General features: G+C 38.5%; 1 protein-coding gene across 2 annotated transcripts in view; it reads left to right on the top strand.

Annotated features, from left to right (window-relative positions):
* The window catches only part of ERAP2 (endoplasmic reticulum aminopeptidase 2), a 42554-nt gene that overhangs the window by 2167 nt on the left and 17606 nt on the right, over window positions 1-22781 (top strand). For both annotated transcript variants that reach the window (XM_036105311.2, XM_078067012.1), the window contains 10 exons: window positions 1542-2236; window positions 5839-5977; window positions 9716-9850; window positions 11461-11581; window positions 13885-14039; window positions 17075-17188; window positions 18035-18166; window positions 18415-18546; window positions 20643-20708; window positions 21927-22102. In XM_036105311.2, the coding sequence (XP_035961204.1) occupies window positions 1683-2236; window positions 5839-5977; window positions 9716-9850; window positions 11461-11581; window positions 13885-14039; window positions 17075-17188; window positions 18035-18166; window positions 18415-18546; window positions 20643-20708; window positions 21927-22102 (1724 nt within the window). In that variant the 5' untranslated portion in view covers window positions 1542-1682. The remainder of the gene's footprint in view (window positions 1-1541; window positions 2237-5838; window positions 5978-9715; window positions 9851-11460; window positions 11582-13884; window positions 14040-17074; window positions 17189-18034; window positions 18167-18414; window positions 18547-20642; window positions 20709-21926; window positions 22103-22781) is intronic.

Genomic DNA, 22781 nt, shown 5'->3' with positions numbered 1-22781 from the left:
GGTCAAACAAATAAATAAATAAATAAATAAAATCTTAAAAAAAAAAAGGTAAAGTGTACAACACCTTGATTTGATACATTTATATATTGCAAAATGACTACCTCCATAGCATTAGCTAACACCTCCATCCCATCTCATAATTACCACTTCTTTTTTGTGGTGAGAAAGTTACGAATCTACTCTTTTGCGAGGACATTGAGAATCTATTCAACATTCAAGTGCAAGATACAGTATTTTTATCTATAATCACCATGCTGTACATTAGATCCCTAGAACTTGTTAAATCTTCTAATTGGAAGTTTGTACCCATTTCCCCCACTGCACAACTCCTGGTAACCGCCACTCCACTGTGTTTCTCTGAGTTCAGCTTCTTTAGATTTCACACATACATGATATATAATATTTATTTGTCTTTCTCTGTCTGACTTATTTCACTTAGCATGATGTCCTCAAGTTCCATCCATGTTATTGCAAATGGCAGGGTTTCCTTCTATCTCATATCCAAATAACATCCCATTGCAGGTGTCTATACCACATCACCTTTATTTGTTCATCCATTGATGGACCCTTAGGTTGTTTCCTTATCTTGGCTTTGAAATGTCTTATTTTACCATTCTTCTTCTTGTTCTTTTAACAATACCTGCTTGTCTGCAGTAATATTACAAATTGGAAAATTAAAGTAACTGTTGGGATAATTAATTCTAAAAAGCTTGCTAATGAAAAAAAAAGAAAGGAAACCATTCATGGGCTGAGTTGGAGCTGGGAGGAGGTAAGTAGAGGCAGGTGGCAGGGTGAGAGTCAGAGTTGAATCACCTAAACTAATAGTATTGTTTGTCCTCACTTTATATTTTGTAATTTTACCCTTCTAATAAGAAAAAAATCATCTTAGTTCTATTTAGAGGCAGTAAATTCAGTTTGATTTAATTGCATTTTCAAAGGTAGCCTAAGATGAAGAACACCAAAACAATTTTTTAAATATTCTCATTAAGAATATTATAAACTCAATTTTATTTCTATAGCTTTGGTATATTGGAAATATACCTTGACCAGCATCCTTTCCACCAACAGCCATAGAATAAGGCCATTCAGATGATGTTATTCGTTGAAAGAGGTGAAATTCAATGCCGTTAATAATTAAACCTGGTATCCAAAGAATATAGTTTCTTTGTGACTCAAAACAAAATGGAAACCACCTGTGCAGCTTATTTTCAGGTGTCCAGGATACAGCCAGAATGATGTAGCCAAATGTTAAAAACATTTAACATGCAATGAATTTACATACCTGCCTGATGTTCATTGCATAGGAATGCAGAGGGAATTCTATACATGTAATTTTAAGGCAGAGTCCTTTCATTTGGCCTCTACAGGATTTTTTGTAATAACCAAATGATAGCTCAATTTCCACTTTATTGTGTGGTTATTTGGCTTGATTCTATGAAAGCAGGTTTTCTCTATTCACATATATACTTTTATTTTTTAAGGATTTATTTATTAATTGAATTCTTTTTCTACATGCTTTGAATGTTTTTTTTTCCTTCTAGATCAAATCCACTTATTGAAACATATCATTCAGATCCTGTGTGACGTAACTGGAGCTGGTACAGTGCTGTAGAGAATTATGAGACTTAGCCTGGGTATTAATTTGTCTTCTAGAGAATAGATTTAGTATCCATTCTTCTGCAATGGCTAATCCATGCAGAAAACTGCTATTTAATATTTACATGGGATTTTACTGCTCAACCATCATGCCCAAAATGTGCATTTGTTCTCAGTTTTCAATGTCATCTACTGATCCATTCAATAAGGACCCTGGGGCTTTCCCCATAGCCACCAATGGGGAACCATTTCCTTGGAACAAGCTGAGGCTCCCCAGCATGATAATTCCCCTCCACTATGACCTTTTGGTCCATCCAAATCTCACCTCGTTGGACTTCGTTGGTTTTGAGAAGATTGAAGTCTTGGTCAGAGATGCCACTCGATTTATCATCTTGCACAGCAAAGACCTTGAAGTCACGAATGTCATCCTTCAATCAGAGGAAGATTTGAGATACAGGAAACCAGGAAAAAAGCTGAACGTTTTGAGTTATCCTGCTCATCAACAAATTGCACTGTTGGTTCCAGAGAAACTAATGGCTGATTTGAGATACTCTGTGGCTCTCAACTTCCAGGCCAAGTTAGCCAATGGTTTTGAAGGGTTTTATAAAAGCACATACAGAACTCGTGGTGGTAAAACAAGGTAAGACATCGCTCTAGCTGTTTAGTCTTTAGTGATACTTTCCTTATGGGTTACATCTCTTTGCCAGGAGCACATTTCAGCAGTCATTTATGAAAAGCTCAATAAACCATGGAAACTTAGAAGAAGAAGCTCTGCTATTTCTTAAGGAAATTTCAGTCAAGATGAGAACACAGAATGCAGAGGCATAAACAACTAGAGGGAGAATGACTAGGAGAAGAGAGCAGTATGTGACTGTGTTGAGACGGATATGTTGTTGTGCTAGGGGGAAGGATGGTCATGACACAGAAAGCTGAGATACAGAAGACTTCTCAAAGGAGGTGAGTCTTGATCTGAGACCAGAAGGAAACACAAGTAAGATTTGGGTTGAGAGAAAGGAAGTGAAAGTGTGTATACATTACCCAAGAAACAGCATGACTCAAATCCAGGAGGCAGGAACAAGTCTGTTTGGAGAATTGAGAAATATGATCAGTTTAATGAGCTCCCATTTATTGAGCACTTGCTAAGTGCCAGGCACTGTTCTAGGCATTGAATGTACAGTGGTAAGGTATGTGGGAAGAGACAACCAGGTCAAGAAAATAAATTAAATGGACAAGGTAAATGATAAATGCTATGAAGGAAATAAAATGAGGTGCTGTAATAGAAAGAAAGTGTAGCTGGGGATAGGAACTCATTGATCTAAGTGGTCAGGAGAGTCCTTGTTAAGGAGATGCATTTAAACTGAAAATAATATTATTTGAAAAAAGGAGAAAATCATGAGGACATCTTTGGGTAGAGTATCTCCAGACAAGGGAACAGCAAGTGCGAAGGTTCTGAGGTTGGGCTGACTGACTAGCATGGCTTGAGGACAGTGACAAAGGAGATAAGTAGAGTAGAAAAGGGTCAGATCAGGCAAAGACTTTGAGCCTCTTGTACGCAGTTTAGGCTTTTCCTCCAGTGCAGTGGGGATTCATCAGGAGGTTCTGATCTGATGTATGCTCCATAAAGCTCGAGTGTATGTTGTGAGTACATTACAGAGAGGGGGACACGGAGGACAGTAATCACTTAGGAGGTCATTGCAGTGGTGTGGGCAAGAAATGAGGGTGGCTTGGGCAGTGCTTATGGAGTGAAGTGATTGAACGTGGCATTTGTTTTGGAGGGTAAAACAGACAGAATTTTCTGACAGTTATGTGAAATTAGAGAAAGAGAGGAATCAGTGATTCTTCATAGAGTGGATGCTTTGGTTGTCCAGGGCCAGGGTCCATCTGGGAGGGTTTCAGTGCTTTCCCACTTTTGATCTGTGACACTCAACTGTCAGTTAGAGAAACCCAGATACAATGGTTTAACCACATGAGGGGGCCATTATTTTCTCATGCAAGAAGAAGTCTAGAAACAGGACAGGCCAGGTTTGCTACAGCACTCCTCAGTGCTATCCAGGACCCAGGCCGCTTCTATCTTTCTGCTCAGCACCCTTGGCATATGGCTTTCCTCCTAATACAAAATGATTTCTGTACCTCTAGGCATCAAGTTCACATTGTAGGCAGGAAGAAGGGGGAAGTGAAGGGAGAGAAAAAGGCAAAAAGAAACATTCCAGCTGAGGTTTTTACAAAGTTTTCCTACCCAATGAATTCAGTCAGGCCAGAATGAGTTGCAAGGGACTCTGAGAGGTGATTCTTTTATCTGGACACATTGTCTTCTTGAGTAAAATCAGGATTCCACTGGAATTGAAGAAGGGGAATGAGTAGGTGACTTAAGCAATGTCTGCTACATATCTCTTCTTTCCCACCTTAGGTGATCTCACTACCCTCTGAGGACTCATGTGCCCCCTGCCCCCAGGCCCCAGTGGTCTGTAGGAGAGCACTTCCCCAAGCCCATGTCTTTGCCCCTCCCTTTGGGACATTTCTCTCATTGCAGCCTCAATTCTTAAGGGTCTGTTCTCAGCCAGCACAGTACTAGATAGGGAATTTATCATCAACTTCTCACTAACAACATGTGACCAGTCATGGCTTATTTTCATTTTCTCAAGTGACAAAGACTCCACCACAAGGAAATACTTTTTAAGGATATAATTTTGGGAGATGATGTGGGAAACTGGAGAGGGAGATTTTTTCTTTGAGTAAAGCTGGAGGACTTTTCAACATGTCTCCCATAAGTAACTTCAGGCTATTTTTGACTCTTCTTGTGATTAATTAGCTCTCTTCATCCTCAGTTACATAGAAGATCTAACACATAGGATGATTTGCAGCACAGTGTCAATAGACTCATGGATCTCTTTCTCTCTTTCTCTTCCTCCCTCTCTCTCTCTCTCTCTCTCTCTCTCTCACACACACACACACACACACACACACACACACCTTAACCTAAAATATAAAAATAATCCAGTCAACAATAGTTCTTTGAGAAGCAAGAAGTCACTACTTTACATGCAGAGCTAAAATTAATTGTGCAAGTAGCAGAAAAAAATACTAAATTTTTTGCTTTCCTACTGTAGACTTACTATAAACAAAATTTCACATTTGTGAAAAATTATTCCAGGTATGTGGAATTCCTTTATACTTTTAGTAGCTGCTACCAAATCCAAATAAAGCCTGAAGTTCCAAGCAAATCAAATCATTCCAATCCCCAGCCTCATTTTCCAATCTATATTATAAAAACAAAGTAAATTGACAAAATTAGCCTGGCAGTCCCTCCTGTTTTGTTTTTTTTTTTCCCTCCTGGCCCTTCTCACCCTTTATCTGACTCTAGAGATTTTTTATTCTCCCCTCCTTCTCCAATAAAAGTCTGCACTCCAGGTTTGTTTCTTAATTGAAGCTTTAAGTCCAAAGAATAAATCTGTAATTATACAATTTCAGGCATTATCAAGGTGATGGGGTATAGAGATTTGTCAGAATGTCTATGTACCTATTATAGTCTCAGGACTGGAGCTACTTTGCTGGCAAGCAGAGAAAGCTAGAAGTTCCTGGGAGTTAGGTCCCCCAGGGTGTACAAAATATGAAATCCTAGCTCCGGGGAAAACTTAAAGGTGTAATTTCCATTGCAGAGCTCCCCAGAGATCAGACTGAAGCTGGATCCAGCCTGGCTTTTTCTTCTATCCTATCCTGCTTCTTCACTCTTTCCCTACCTCCTTAACATCTCCTGGAGGCACGTTTTTAATAAAGCAGGGTCTGCTTTCTGAGAACACAACCTGAGACATCACTCACATTCACAAGTATTCAAATCTCCGACTGAAACCCCCTCCTGAGAGATGGTACTTAACTACTAATATCCGAGTCAGTTTTGGCATCAAATTGACTGGGCATACCTATCTCATTTAGTAGCTAAGGAACCTGGTAAGGTTACTCAGATTTTCTGAGTCTCAATATCCTTGCCTGCTATGAGTATGAAAGAGGTCATAGAAGCAGAGTGCCCAGCACTGTGCATTATTCCTGATTGGCAGGTACTAAACAAAATTTTACCCTTGTTTTATTTAAAAAGACATCCTAGATTCACTAAGATTATAGTTTGAGAAGTTTGAGAAGTCAAATATATCACCTCCAGGTTTGACAAGCTGTGTTCTGAAGGTATAGTTCATTTCTTTTCTTGATTTCACTTGTAAAATTCTGGCCGGTGGTTTCTTCATTTCACAGAATAATTGCAGTAACAGATTTTGAGCCAACTGAAGCCCGGATGGCTTTCCCTTGCTTTGATGAACCATTGTTTAAAGCCAACTTTTCCATCAAGATAAGAAGAGAAAGCGGACATATTGCACTCTCCAACATGCCAAAGGTATTGTCACTTGCAGAAACTCTGGGGGAATCATTCTCAAGTTGAGCCTTGGTCTTTGTTGTATTTTTTTTTTTTTTTAACATTTCTTGTTTTCAAGATTTAAGCCATTAATTTGTTTTCTCCATCTACATATTATATAATAACCCCAATCCTTCTAGATTTTAACATCATTCTGGTTGGGGCATTGTTATACCAGAAGTTTAAAAAAAAACCAACGTGATTTATATTTGATTTGTATTCATATGGAAACAATGTTCTTTTTCATTCTGTGTTACTTGGCCAATGATGAAATTCAAAACCACCCAGAGCAGCACTTCTCAAACTTTAATGTTGAGATGAGTCATCTGAGGATCTTGTTAAAATTTAGATTCTGATTCGGCTTGGCACCAGTGAAGATCAAAGTTCCGCCTTTTTAACAAGCTCTCGGGTGATACCACTGCGGCTGGTCCAGACTCCACATGTGGAGTGGGAAGGATCTAGAGAACCCTGCTTGGGCTCCACCTTGGAAATTCTGCTCTAGTGGTCTCTGATGAAACTTAGAAGTCCCCCCCTTTTTTTTTAAGTTCCATGGGTAATTCTTAAAATTATCTATGAAAATCATCTATGGTAGTTATACACTTTTTTAACTGAAAGAGACATTTGAACCCTTTATTTGCACTCAAAATTCAGAGACTCTGAAAGATACCGCTGACTGCGGGCCTCATTTGATATTTCCTCACTAATGATGTGCTTGCCATTTGTGATGTTGGACAAAATATAAAATATTTCCCAATTGCCACTTGGAAAGTGAGACAAAAATAGAGGCTCTTCTGATCGTGCTTCAGCAAAATGAGCAGCCCAGAAAGCAGCTGGGCCATCATAAGCCAGCAAGGGACCCTACCCCATTTTTCTCTCTGCCTTCCACAGTGACCAGCCTCTGTGGCTGAAGGAGAGAAATGAGTCGATAACACGAAACACTGAATTTCCCTAGATTTCTGTTTCATGCTGGTAAAGGTATTTGCTCTGATATATTGGCAGAGCAGATCAGCGGGAAAAGTGACAATACTCCACGTGACACATACCCTAGTTTTTCCTTGATCACCCAGACAGCAATTCAATTAGCCTACTCATTTCCGGGTAAAAATGATCCTCTACTTGAACTCCAAGTCTGCTTTCTAACTGTACGTTCATTTAAGGGCAGTTCAGTCTCTTTCCCAGCAGCTTTATATTAATGTCATTTTTCATATGAATAATCATGGAGGGTAAAATAAAGATATAATTATTTTAAAGCCTTTTCATTAAAATGTGATACAAACATAATTGTGGTTTCATTATATTAGAATTTAAATTTTTTTAAAGATTTTTATTTATTTATTTGACAGAGAGAGAGACAGCAAGAGAAGGAACACAAGCAGGGGGAGTGGGAGAGGGAGAAGCAGGCTCCCTGCTGAGCAGGGAGCCCAATGCAGGGCTCGATCCCAGGACCCTGGGATCATGACCTGAGCTGAAGGCAGACGCTTAACCAACTGAGCCACCCAGTTACCCCAGAATTTAATTTTTTTTATCTTTAGAAATCTCCAGCAACTTCTCATATTTAAGACAAATTAGTGCATATTTAAAAAATATTTTATACAATCCTTGAATATTTGCATTGCCTCAACTGACTTGTCCAGTTCTCTGGATCATACCTTTCCAGCAAATACTGGCTCCACTGTCTGCTTCTCACTGACATGCCCAATCCAGGATTTTGTGGTTGACCAAAAAAGGACAATTGAAGTCACGCTACAATCTTACTCTCTGGACAATCGCTGCAACAATTAAGCTGGGCTATGGATTGGTGAGAAGCAACACATACTAAGTTCTCAATCTGCTCAGTTAGTACAAGATTTAAGGGAAGTGAGGTAGCCAGACAAGTACTAGGGAAGGCAGCATATCTTTGGGACATTTCTTTGTCCCCTTCATTCCTTAAAGGAACACACACCTGCTGGCAATACTTGCTATGTAAGGAAAGTCTGGCCAATATTGAGAAACAGCTAAATCCTTGTCTAGCAACAAGTGTTCTGTACTTGGAGATTACATCATCATCCTGGAAGACCGTACACTAACACCCCATGCACTTCCATTTAAGGCAATGTTAATCTACATGGTTCGCTCCAGGTTCCAGAATAAAACTCAGCCTCCGTGTGCTACATCTTCATGGGGGGGGGGGGGAGCGGAGCAGCGGGGGAGAGAAATCAGAGGGAACCCCAACCGTCTCCTAACCACTCCTGCCACCGGTGTCTAGTGTCAGAGACTCTCGTCCCCCCAGTGTCCCACAGCCTTCCTCCTCCTCCCCTCTCTCCTCTAACACACTTGACTAACTGTTTTTTTACTGAGTTTGGTCATAAGACTACAGTCATAATGCCCTCTCCCCGGCCTCTCCCATAATCCTTGCCTCTGGTAGAAGTATGTGCTCATAGAATTCTGGTTGAATCAGATCCCTAAAAAAAAGAGATTGTTGTTCTACAGAGTTAACTTGTAGGATATATATATGTAAGGCACGGTCCTATATATACTGCTACCTTTCTCAAAGTATTGGTCAGTGTCTTCTGCTTTATTAAAACTTAGGACCTCATTTTTTTATAGAATTCTCTAGAATCAAATACTGTAGAATTAAATAGCACAAACATTTGTCATTTAAGTAGGCTAGACAGTTTCTGGTAATACTTCAAGCTATTTTCTCTTGCCAAAGCAAACTGCAATCTTATCCAAATAGGTAAAACATGCTTGACAATCCCTGGTTAGTGCTGTTGCAAGCCTGATGCCTTGAAAGGGATGTTGGGAGGGGAAAGCTAGTCTAAAGAGCTGTTACCAATTTGAAGAAAGTGGTATTTTCAGATTACTGGATCTGTATCTATTCAGTATTTTGGGGCATTGTACCATGGTGGAAACCATCTCTGGGACAAGCTATCCTGAGCAAATAAAGATAGAATTTGGTAATTACTCAGTGAATTTGATAGATGTGGCTGACCAGTCTGTAGGCTTAAAACTTCTTACTTCTTCCGTAGATAGGCAGAAGCTTAAATTACTAATGACCTCCTTGGCCTGCCTGCTTTCATTGCTGAATCAATGAAGCAAAGATAAAATAAGACTATGACTCAAGCTGTCACACAGCGAGTGAAAGAATGAGCAATGTCTTTGGAGTCACACGGTCACATCCACATCTTGGTCTTCCTGTGGAACTAGCCACGTGATCTTGGGCAGTTCAGTTAACATTTCTGAGACTCTGTTTCCTCACCTGTGAAATAACACCTACCTCACACATAAATAAAAAGAGGACTAAAAGATAATGAAAATTATCTCACACAGTTTTGCGTCCCATTTCCTTCTGCAACAGAGATCTATTATATAACAAACAAAGGGAAAGGAGACATTCTTTGATATTTTTGCTTACAAGTGCAGAACTTGAATTTATGCCAGTGTTGGAGATTACTGCATTTCAAGAAAGTAGAAATATCTAAAATATTTTCATGCTTTCAAGCAACAAAATAAGATTTGGCATCATTTTGGGATCTCACAGGTGGTACACGATGTCTTAGAGGAAGTCTAGGGGTAAAAGAAAAAAAGGGAGGAGAGGTCACAGAATATTATGACAGGCCATCGATCTCCTCTAATGTCATCAAGTGGCCTTCAAAGTGTCAGGACCTTCACCAACTTAAATCATAGGCATTGTTGTAAAATATTCCAATTTTCAAATACTATTTTTTTCCCTTCCTGTAGGTTAAGACAATTGAACTTGAAGGAGGCCTCTTAGAAGATCATTTTGAAACTACGGTAAAAATGAGTACATACCTTGTAGCTTACATAGTTTGTGATTTCAACTCTGTGAGTGGTACCACCTCCTCAGGAGTCAAGGTAAGACTGGGTTCTAATTTTATACACTGTCCTGAGAGCAACAAGCTTTTATTTTCTTACACTTCTTTTTTCTTGTTATCAAAGTATCATGCTTATTTCACAAAATAGGCAAAAAATAAAATAAATTACTCATAAATCCCACCATCAAGATATAATTACTGATAATATTAGTGTAAGTTTTCAAGTATTTTCTGTATGTATGTCAGTATATGAGAGTGTATACAATAACTGTGTATACCTTTTACAAAATAATCTTTAAGATTATTTAACTCTATTTTCACCATAATATGCCATAAGAACTGAATGCCATTGAATTTTTCTATAATATTTTTATAACACATTTTATGGAACGTTCTATAATATTATGTTAATAATTGCTTAGTGTTATACTGCATGGAAGTACCAAAAAAAATTTTAATCAGCATCTTATTTTAGGACATTCACATTGTTTCCAATTGTTTTCTATAACTTTTTTCCCTCAATGAGAGGTACTTCATACTTTTTAGAGTCTTCATTATTTGAAAAAATTTACAATACCCAATGGGTAGCTTACAGAGTTTTGCAAATATCAGTAGAGACATCATCATCATCTCCTTACCCTGAAGAACCAAATATAGACATACAAACATTCAAAGAACCCTAAAATAATGCTCATGAAAAACAGCTATAAAATGGCTATTTCAATTTGTATACATATTATACTTACAGATATGTAGATATATGTTATGAGCAATGCATCTAGATACATAACACAGCAGCTCTGCACCCAGAGTCTGCATAGATAACAGACATATGAATGGCCTGATGGTACTTAACTTCAGGAGGGCATATTCCAGTCAGCTTCCTGGGTTTCACATCCCAGCTCTGACTTGGAGCAAGTTACTTAATTTCCATGTGTTTCCATCTTTTCATAAGGTTGTTGAGAGGATTCAATTAGATTTCACATGTACATATTTAGCACTGTGCCTGATAAGCCATCAAAAAATGGTGACTATTAATATATGCTTCCTATAAAAGTTCTGAGGAACTTCAGGTAATTCAGAGCATGAAAGCAGATCATAAAATGAAAGTAGCACCATACTTGAAACCCAATAAAAGTGGAATGTAATTTTATTTTTTTCCATTCAGTGTTATATACTTGTGGGAGAGTAAAGGACCATATTTGGGGATTTTTGAGTTTAAAGTCAACTAGACGAGAAGGTAGATCCAATAAATTTTGAAGGCTTTCCAACTCATACACCTATGTTTTATCTGACTTGTGCTGGTGAACACAATTCTGGAAGACTGGCCCTCAAGTGCTAGAATGCATAATAGTGATGAGCTCAAGTGGGCTCTCATGATATAGTGGATTCAGATAGCTTGAAATTTACAGATTAGCACCTAGGGAATGGGTTATAACAAGAGACACAGGGTTGTTTATAATTTTTAAGACTGATTTTTGTTTAATACTTTATGGAACATCTTATCCCCATCAAAAACATGCTTAATTGTATTACAGTAATTTCTTGAAAAATGTAGTCTACCTTTCTTTGAGTGAGGGTTGTTAGGAATGGAATTGTGCCAAGGATTTGTGACATTCAAAGACCACTTCTTCTGATCAACATTTCCAGGTGTCCGTCTATGCATCCCCAGATAAATGGAGTCAAACACATTATGCTTTGGAAGCATCATTAAAGCTACTTGATTTTTATGAAAATTACTTTGATATCAACTATCCACTCCCCAAGCTGGGTAGGTTCAAATTCCATATCATTGTATTTATTTTTGCTTATAGACCTTGCTTTGATTTTTTTTTTTTTGGTCTTTATATATGATTTAAATGAGTACCGAAGAGGTTCAGTTAGCCCAAGAAGCAATAATTTGTACCTCAGAGATGGTTCTTGAGTGTAGAAAAGAAAGTATTTATGAGAAGTCTGAGTAGTGTGGATCATTTTATTCTTTTATCAGGTTCACATTAAAATAGCTGCATCGCATGTTAGATTTAATTGGATGAATTTTCCAGAGCATACAACTTGTTTCTATGCCATATTTATACAAGACCAGCAATCTCTTATAAAATTTGCCGAAGATTTATGTAAATGGCTGAAAACTGTCCCTCTGTTTATAGTGCATCTGAAGTTGGAAGATAAGAATGTGGCACAGATTTAAAAATAAAAGAAGACTTGGAGGAAATAGATGATTTGAATGTGATAGTAGTAGATCTTTACATAGGAAGATACACACAGTCTATCTTGGTTTTAATTTTCTATCTTAAAAAATAAAAGTTATGATTTTAATAATGTTGCAGAACACATTAAACCATGATTTCAGTTTCATAACATACGTAGATTGGTTTTTAGAATTTCTGACAGTGACAAACTTTTTTTTCCCTTGGGGACATTAAAACATACTCCCTATCATGTCTTTGCTCCTCTTTACCCCCAAAATCTGTGCCATTTTTCCTTAGAGGAGGTATAAGAGACCATCAAAAGACTTATCCAGGGGCTTATTCTTATAGTTCCTAAGTCTCAGTGCTTTATTATAGTGCAGATTCTATATGCTTTTTAGTACAGATATGCTAAATTTACCATAATCCATTGTCCTCTATGTCAAAAGTCAAGGAAAGATCTAATAACCATCAACAATCTTACGTTGCTCTTGAACAATGCAACCTTGAAGATCATATGAAATGTATTTTTTTTTAAGATTTTATTTATTTGAGAGAGAGAGAGAGCATGTGCGGGCACAAACAGGGAGAGGCAGGGAGGGAGAGAGGAAGGGGGCAGCAGACTCCCTGCTGAGCAGGGAGCCGACATGACACGGGGTTCAATCCCAGGACCCTGGGATCATGACCTGAGCCGAAGGCAGACGCTTAACTGACTGAGCCACCCAGGTGCCCCTATGAAATGTATTTTAAAAAACTGAAAAGAAGGGTGCAGTTTAAGAAAAATTAAACCAGATATAAGTATCTCTAATGACTATGGGAAGTTATCCAACTAATATAAAATCATCATTGCAATTTACAAAAAGAATTATTCCCACATTTGAAGTACTAATGAATACTAATCTTTATTAGTGCTAATTTACTTTCGATTGTCTTATTAAGTATTTGTTTTTATCCACTAGAATTAACCAGTATTAATTCCAGACAATGTAATCATAAGCCAAGTGACTTGGTTCATTTCAACTTAAAAAAATTACCTTTCTTTTTAATCAAACAGTACTTTTTCCAAAATGGCCTAGCAGAGTAAAAAGTAAAAATTCCAAGATTAAATATTAGCCGGAATTTTCTAACTTGCATGACATCAATGGCAAACGGTATACATACACACACACACAGATATACTCTAAATTAATATACAGTATACCTGAGTTGCTTAAAGATAATTAAATTTCACTTTTTTTCCCTCAAGACTTTGTTAAGAGGTAGAGAAAATATCAATGTTGAAAAGGAAATTGAGGTCAGAAATAATTGATGCCCACAGCTTTTTTCCTCTACTGCCTTAGAAAGGACACTTGCTCATAATAGAGGCCATACGTTCTTTAAATATTAATTGAAACATTGACAATAGAGATTGCTCCTAAAAGATGTTTTCCTGAAGTTAAAATCCTATATTGTTCTCTTTTTTATAGAAATGAGTTCATTATATGTTTTGATGAATCTCAAACACACTAGAAGTTATTTGATACTTTTCAATGTTTTTGAGTAGTATTAATATAAAATACAATATGAGTGTTTTTAAAGAAATCATTTTCTTAGCACTAATGCACCCAAGGTATTTGTTGAGTTTAGCACACTTAGAAACAAATGGTTAAATATCAACAGGTTACTTCAGCTACAACCAAAAGTGTATTGATAGAATTAGTGCTGCTTAATAATGGGTGCTGATTATTTTCAGTGCAACTACAAGACCCCACGTCAATGTTACAATAGTCTTGACCTTTTCAGAAAGTCTGCTTATACATGAAAGGATCACAATGTATTTGGGGGGAAGCAAATCCCATTTCTGGTGCACAAGCCATAATGATCAAATATGGTTGTTCTTATTTCTTAGATCTAATTGCCATTCCTGACTTTGGGTCTGGAGCCATGGAAAATTGGGGCCTCATCACATATGAAGAGACATCACTGCTCTTTGATACTAAGACTTCTTCTGCTTCTGATCAACTATGGGTCACCAAAGTCATAGCCCATGAACTAGCACACCAGGTACCTGACACTCATGACATTCTCTTAGTATCAATCCAAAAAGGCATTGTACAGGTCACCAGTGGGCTTCCTGAAACAACATAAAATTATATCCTCCTCTTACCCTTAGGGGGGACCTTGGAGACTATCAAACCAAGCACAGTATGTCAAGTAGCAGAGATCTCAATCTCTAGATCACAATCTCTAGACAGGAGTTTTATCACAAGAGAAGTGGCCACTGTATCCTCTAAAACTCTTCAAGGCAAAGCCTTCTGATGTATTTTAGTAAGAAAGGTATGGATTACGCAGATAGATAGGGCACAGAATTGGAAACCATACAAGGAGAGATTTCTATTAAAAAATATTTCTCCGTATACTCCCTAGTCTAGGGCATAATCAATCTCCCTTCAGTTGGAACATGTCATTATATGGCCATAGCGAGTACTTCAAGTCCAAGTACTCATGGGCTGCTGACCCTAGACACATTACCTAACTCTCTAAACTTCAATGTCTTCATCTATAAAATTAAATTAATAATAGTTCCTCCTTCTTGAAACTGCTGTGAAGAATTACAGATAAGTGTCTGTGCCTGTCACACTCAATAAGTGTGAGTTATTAGTGATGGCAGCAATGATCTCTGCTACTGCTATCATTTCCTGCAGGCTAAGATTTCCAAGGCCTATCTATCACACTGTATTAGATGCAAATATGGTACTGTAAAACTAACTCTGTAGATATCATAGACTATTTCCACTCTATTTCATTTCTGAAAATCCCTAGTAACACAGTGAATTATTAAGGGCCCCAGAAATTCTCTTTCACCACGTAGACAAATATCATTTTATTGTATTTACTAGATAGAAGCTAGTAATATGTTATTTTTCATTTTTAACTTTATCCTTTATCATTATTATAATATTAAGTTGGGTTTTATTTAAGCAGTGAGCTAAGTGCCCAATTACACAGGAACCATGCTCAGCACTGTACTCGAAGAACATATGTGTGGCTTCCTCTGGTTTAGAATCTCCCCACTGGCTCATTTCAGGGCTTTTGATCATTAGTCACTGGTAGCTCTAAAGCACTTGACTGAATCTGGGGATTTCTAATCTTTCTACTGAATGTTTATAGGGAAATTGTTGGAGAACTCTACCTCTGAGACTCCTCTGGCCCTTCCTTTTATAGCTTCTCTTTCATGGAGATGCAGAGTCTGGGGCTGAAGCAGCCGGCAGAAGTGGAATTTTTGTCTTGACTATTTTGTCTCCCCCATTGATCTCAATATGACCATTTACTCCAACAAAGACTCCCAATGCCAACTGAGTGGGTCAGGAGTCCATAGCATGCCATACCAGGTACCCAAGATGAAGCCCTTCTCCACCTCCCCAGCCTCATCTCTTACCCACACCGTAAGCTTTAGCTATCCTAGACTGTCTGCCATTTCTGAATGTGCCAGGCTGTGTTGCTCCTCTGTGCTTTTGCTCCTGCTACTTAATCTGCCTAGAGCACACACTATTCCCAACATACCTGAGGGCCCTTTGCAAGACTCAAGAAACTAATCCTTTCCTAACTAACTTATGCACTTTCCCAGAAGAACTTATTTTTAACTCCTGGAATCCTCTCTATCCTTCGTGCAGGCATTGATCATAGCACCATAATGTTTTATTGCATTTATCTATCAGTTGACCTCCATCATTTGTATTGGGGCAGAGGCTGTATTATATATATCTTTATATTTCTAACATATGGCATGTTGCCAGGAATGTAGTAGGTTCTCAATAGATATTTATTGAATGAATGAATAAACCACTCTAACTGGTGAAGTTACCAAAATTAGCTCAACTTGTATTTTTCGTATTCATCACTTCTCAAAATAAGGAAACACCTCCCATCCTTTTTCACAGATGCCCTCAGGAAGATTGGTGCCCGCTTGTAAAATGATCTGAGGGTTGTCAGAAAAGAAATAGAGCTTAAACAGTTGCTAGAAGCTACACATCTAGCTATAACTATAAGAAGTCTCTTTTGAATCTTAGAGTCTTTTTGTTTAATTTCCCACCCCTCTGGAGATTGCAACCCTGAAACAGATAAATTAGATGGATAATATTGGGCATATAGGCTAAGTAATATACAAAAGTACATGAAAAAGTAGTAATACTTAAAACCAGTGTTACAGATCAAATATAGGTCAAGGGTAAATTGCTATTTAGATTTCCTTTTGGCATCCTGTTAATTTTATTTATGTATAATTAAAATCTCAGAACTTTATTCACTTCAGTGTCCAGGTTAATCCCTGGAAGGAAGTCAGAGCAAAAGTTAACAACTAAGTTCCCTCATCAGTAATACTATGTAGCAATCACAGAGTCCTAGAATTCTTATGATTCTCTTAAGTACCTGCTACTTAATATAAAGAAGTGAACTCACCAAAGACATTTTGGCTTATATTTCTCCTAAGACCATCACCATAAATCAAGGACAAGGTGAGATTGTACTTACCCCATAAAAGGTTTTATTTTCTTCCTTAATATTAAATCTAATAGCTAGGAAATGTTGGCAGGGTAAAATGGAAGTTGGAGAGTTGGGGACTACAAGGACACAAAAGAAAGAAAAGTAAAAAAAGAAGCAAAAATGTGGTGGTGAGAAGAGAAGGCAAAGAAATCAGTAGAAGGAAGTTGTACAGAGAAAAAAAGGTAACAGAGAGTGGAAAGGCCTTAACCACTGAAAGAAGGAAGTTAGCATCCATTGTATTTTTTGCTACAGTTAATAATTTTTTATGTTTGTTTAATTTCTTTTCTTAAGATTTATTTATTTATTTAAGAGAGAGAGAGAGAGAGAGAGAGAGAGAGAGCACATGCGCAAGAGCCGGGAGGAAGGGCAGAGGAAGAGAGAAAATCTCAAACAGACTTCCCGATGAGTGCAGAGCAGAGCGGAATGTGGGGCCCCAACTCACAACTCTGAGATTTTGACCTGAGCTGCAATCACAAGTCCCATGTTCAACCAACTGAGCCACCCAGGTGCCCCAATATTTGTTTAATTTCTAATAACATTGAGTCTTTGCTTCCTAGTGGTTTGGCAACCTGGTTACAATGGAGTGGTGGAATGATATTTGGCTCAATGAAGGTTTTGCAACATACATGGAACTCATCTCTGTTAATGCCACATATCCAGAGCTACAATCTGTAAGTTTACAATTTTGTATGTCATATCACATACACAATTCAGCCCATAACATAAATCTCTCACCCAAAAGTCTATGGACAGAGAGCTCAAATAGCACAAATATACAGCTGCGTATGTGAGGTGAGAGGAGAGAAAATCGCTGTCCATATACAATGATATAGGACAAGATGGTGCCCATAGCTAGAGATCCTGTGGAGAGTTCTCGGCATGTCACCTGAAAATTAAGCATAACTGGGGCATGCTCCTCTAGAATTTTCAAAAGGCCTATTCACTTCCCCAAAATGTATGAAAAGATTTTTTTCAAACATGTCTTTTTCTTTAGGCATAAAGAGTCTAAACACTACCTATCAAGGTGGTTTGTAATGGTTACTTAGCTCTTTGGGGTAGGCATTTGGTCCAGTATGGTACAGGCAGACATGGATTCAGAGTCAGTATCTTCATATTTGCTATGTGTTGAATCCATGGTGTAATCCCAAAGCTTCATATATTCTCACTTGTAAAGTGCACATAATGCATCTACTTTGCAGGGTGTTGACAGGATCACAGATGATAGATGTAAGGTCCTGGCACATAGGAAATGTTCACTAAATGGGAACCATTTTTTTTCTGTATCCAAGGGCCTGGTACATGGTAAACATTCAAACAATGTCTGAAGGAATGTTGGATTTATACCTTTATGAAGTAGAGAATGGGTGGCAGGGGAATATAGATGGGGAAAGAAACTTACAATCAATTGTAAGAAATATTGTTTGACTACTTCTACGAATATCTTCCTAAGCCTACTGTGTTTTCTCTTGCTTTGAAAGTTTCAAATTGAAAGTGAAAAAAAATTTTTCCCTCTTTAGGATGATGCTTTTTTGGATGTGTGTTTTGCAGTAATTAAAAAAGATTCATTAAATTCATCCCGTCCTATCTCCAATCAAGCAGAAACTCCTACTCAGATAGCGGAAATGTTTGATGCAGTTTCCTATAACAAGGTAGTAAATGCTGTGGGCAGGTGGGAGCTCTGCTTTCAGGAGAAATATAATGAGGCTTGTAAGACCAGCAGTTGAACTTAATTGGTTGCAGGTCACCGCCACTTGTTCTATGTTTCTTGTATTTGATGTTCATTTTTCAGACATTACGCGTCTTCCATAAGATTTAAGCTTCCTTTAAAAAAAAATCATACAACCTTTTTCTTTATCTTCTTTTTTTGTTTGTTGTCTTTCTTTCTTTATTTTTTAAGGGAGCTTGTATTTTGAATATGCTCAAGGATTTTCTGAATGAGGAGAAATTCCACAAAGGAATTATTTACTACTTAAAGAGGTTCAGTTATGGAAATGCTAAAAATGATGATTTGTGGAGCAGTCTGTCAAATGTAAGTCATATATTGGGTAACAGAAACTGTTGTTGAGCCTAAAATGTAACAAGCTAATTATGAAGGTTTATAAATAGTTGTACTGTCAGCCAACCAGTATCTATTCCACTTTCTACATTGCCAGGGTCCATAGAAGGCAGCATGTTCCTTTTTCCTTTGGCACCACACTAAACCAGGATGCCACCCATCATGGGCTAGTCACAGGCCTTTGATATCTGGTCTCCTTCTCTTTGGTTCCCTTCTATAGTTAACCTGATACTTTTATCTCCCCATTTTCCAAAATCTTTAATGACTTTGTGATTCCTGCCATGAATATCTAATCTTCCCTGCCCAAATTTTAAGGTTGAACTCTACCTTCTCAACTTTATTGTCCAGCAGGTATTCTCCATTGCATGAGACACATCTTCTCCCTCATAGGAAGAAATCCTACTCAATCCTTATGTCATCACGTTTTTGTCTTGAGGGCCCTTGCTACCTGAAATGCACTTTTTTTCTTGCCAACAATTCAAATGCCATCCATCTTTTTTTTTTTTTTTTTTAAAGATTTTTATTTATTTGAGAGAGAGAGAATGAGAGAGAGAGAGCACATGAGAGGGGGGAGGGTCAGAGGGAGAAGCAGACTCCCCGCTGAGCAGGGAGCCCGATGCGGGACTCGATCCAGGGACTCCAGGATCATGACCTGAGCCGAAGGCAGTCGCTTAACCAACTGAGCCACCCAGGCGCCCAAATGCCATCCATCTTTTGAGTTCTAGCTGAGATTTTACCTCCTCCTTACAGACTACTCCACCCCTCAGTGTTTTGCCTTTCTGCTCAATACCTAGAAGCGCATTTATGAATCTGTTCTACACAGGGACATTCTCTTTTATTAGTTTATAATGGTTCAGTAATAACAATGGTGAGAATAATAAAATTTGCTTAAGAACAAGAATCATATCTATTCTTTTTTTTAATGCCACAGCACCTAGCATTGTGATTAATAAACAATTAATTGTTAATTAGAGAACACTTGGTCTCTTTGTCATTGGGATTCATGTAGTATAATAGGTAAAACAAAGAAAACATGCAGTCAACTCAGAGGATTCTAATAATTATTAAAATATTCTTAAATTTTCAACTGTGAGTAAAATAATCTTTCACAGAATTATTGGACTGGCAGGGCTCATACAGGTAGACAAACCCTAAGCCATTGTAGACAGAAGGGGTCCTCTCTTCCTTATAACCACTTATGGCCCAGGGATAGTCATAATATTGTTCAATATTTACATAGCACGTAATAGTTTAAAATGATATTTCAAGTGCATTATCTCATTTGATTTTTTAAATGCTCTTATAAAGTCTGAACCCTCGTGGTCTAATAATTTATGTGTGATTTTGTAGTCAAAGAAACAAAGTCAAGTCATTAAACATTTTTTCAATGTAGCTCAAATCTTTTATTCACATTTCTTGAAAATCATAAAAGGGACTGAAGTACACAGTCCTCAGTACGACCTGTATAAGTGCTCTTTATCCGCTTCCATCACCTCCCGCTGACAGTCTAGGTGCTCTCTCTCCACAGTCCTCCTAAACTTCTCAACAAGCCTCACATTGCTTTTCTCTCCCATCCCTCACTTTCCCCCTCTCATTTGCTGTGTGTGTGTGTGTGTGTGTGTGTGTGTGTGTGTGTGTGTGTGTGTATGTAGACATTAACCTTGCCTTTCTTCAACAAGGAACAATCTGTCTTTGGTGTGCATAGTGGGTATTGGGGGGATATTAAAGGAGAAATTTGGCCAACAATTGCAGGATTCTTTTAGGCCAACTGTGAATATTCCTGTGTTAATTTTTGTCATATCATGCTTATTAGCTATCTCAAGAAGAAGGTAGGCATTCTTGCCCCATTTTATAGGTGGGAAAAGTAATACTGAGGGAGAGATTGGCGCCAAGGTTATATATACACATGCCATGATGGAACCAGTACTTGAGATCTATCTTTTGATTCCAAGTTCAGTATTTATTTTCTTAATTACATCACAGCTATTAAATGTCTACATTCATGTCTAATATGCATATTCAGCCAACTATCAGTACCCAAATGGTGGTGTTCCATTCTTGTTTTATAGAGCTGTCTAGGTGATTTTACATCCGGTGAATTTTGTTATTCTGATTCCAAGATGACAAGCAATACAGTAAGTATAAAGAAACTTATAGAGTAGAAGAGGTCTGGGGCATCACATACCCAAAGTGAGTATGTAGATGAGCCTAACTGTCCCTTTATTTTTTTTAAAGATTTATTTATTTGTTAGAGAGAGAGAGAGAGTGCTAGAGTGGGGGGAGGGGCAGAGGGAGAGAATCTTCAAGCAGGCTCCCCATTCAGGGGGGAGCCTGACGTGGGGCTCCATCCGATCCCCTGACCCATGAGATCATGACCTGAGCTGAAACCAAGAGTTGGACATTTAACTGACTGAGCCACCCAGGTGCCCCATCAACTGTCCCTTTAAATAACTGGAAAGGAAGAGAGTTCCACAATTTTCCTTGAAACAAAGTTGACTGGAAAAGGAATGTTCAGGCCATTTAGGGGGATGATGCTGTTACTACTATATTTTTGTTGTTATAATTCAGCTTTCCCACAACCCCACTGCTAGCTAAAAATATCTCAGCTCAGAATTCCTCTGCGTGGTTAGTGCTGCATTGGCATCCTCCAGGCTCAGAAAGATGCCAAAGCAAGTATGTTAGGTTTGGAAATATAGTGAATGGTTTTCTTGAGGCCCCATCTTTTTGTTTACTTCTGGGAAGTTAGTGGAACACTTTAGTAGAGAAGAAAGAAAAGTCACCATGAAAGAAAAGGGGAACTCTTTTTAAAAAGAGTCACGGTAATCCCATAAATTGTAGTTTTTAAAGGAAGATTCAGCATAATCCAGTGGTCAGAAATCCGTAACAGAAGCTAGGAAGCTAGAGGTTTTGTTCTCCATTCAATAGACATGTATTGATATAATATAGTTCTTTTGGAATATTTAACGCTCCCCTAAAGATAGACATTTCTCTCCTAAACACCTCCACTCCACTGTTCTTAGAATGGAGAGGTGGGTTTTTGTTTTTCCTGTTTTGTTTTTTTGTGTTTTGTTTTGTTTTGTTTTTTTAAATGGAGCAGGAGGGAGGCTCCAGGCTCAAGCAAGGCCTTCCTCTGGGACTTTGCCACCACATGTTAACCCTCTAGCTGCCGCACACATCCCTCCTTCAGTTAACTTGCAGAGAGCTGCGCTGGGGCAGCCCTGCTCCTGTTCCAGCCCCGAGGTGACAGCGGGAAGCCTCCCCTCTTCCTCCTCAAGCCTTGTTTCTGGCATCCAAGGAGATCTGCGTTTCTGCTCTCCTCTGTCTCGAGTCACCAAAGTCACTTGTCATTTCAGCTCGCCTTCCTGGGGGAAAACGTGGAGGTCAAGGAGATGATGACGACGTGGACTCAGCAGAAAGGAATCGCCCTGGTGGTGGTTACACGAGAAGGGCGTTCCCTCAGGCTGCAGCAGGAGCGCTTCCTGAGCGGTGTTTTCAAAGAGGACCCTGAATGGAGGGCCCTGCAGGAGAGGTGGCTGCTTTTCTTCTGTTCGCCTGGGTCACTTCATCTCAGCTTGCTCCTTGTTCCATTAGCTTTCTTTCAGTTTCTCTGGCAACGTGGTGGATGCTCTTTCTACACAGGAGTCAGAGGCCCGAACTAGCCTTGACAACAGACTTAAGGAGCTTCGGGCGGCCCCGACGGCCTTGCCGCGCAGCTCTGTTCTTAGTAATTCCGCAGCAGCCGCTCAGCTCTGATGCAGAGCGCGGTCAGTTTGTATTTCTGTTGAAATGTGTCCTACTCTTTTCCATCCTAGATTTCTGGGGCCTCATAGTTGTGTGACTAGCGCATACCTAGAAAGTGTTACCACAGCTACACATCTTATCAGAAGAGAAAATATATCCCCTAGGCAGTGAATTACCTTCCTGTGAATCCTGTGAATTAAACCTCTCGTGGCCTTTTGTTTTTCAGTAACTGACTATAAACGGGATATCTTAAAACATATGATGTGTCATGGTAATAATGAAAGTAAATCCAATGAACCGTACTATCATCTCGTTCACCAGCCTATCCTAAGAAGACGCGTTCAAGGCGTTACTAAAATCAAGAAACACAGCACTGTCCACATTTCTCTGATCTATTAGTTCTATCCACGAGATGAAGGAGGACAATTTTAAATGAAATAATACAAGTGCATCTGTACTGGCTCTTA

Source organism: Halichoerus grypus, chromosome 2, assembly GCF_964656455.1.
Source record: "Halichoerus grypus chromosome 2, mHalGry1.hap1.1, whole genome shotgun sequence".
In the NCBI taxonomy this organism is placed as follows: Eukaryota; Metazoa; Chordata; class Mammalia; order Carnivora; family Phocidae; genus Halichoerus; species Halichoerus grypus.
Note: the sequence above shows the minus strand (reverse complement) of the source record. Positions and strands in the feature narration are given on the sequence as shown.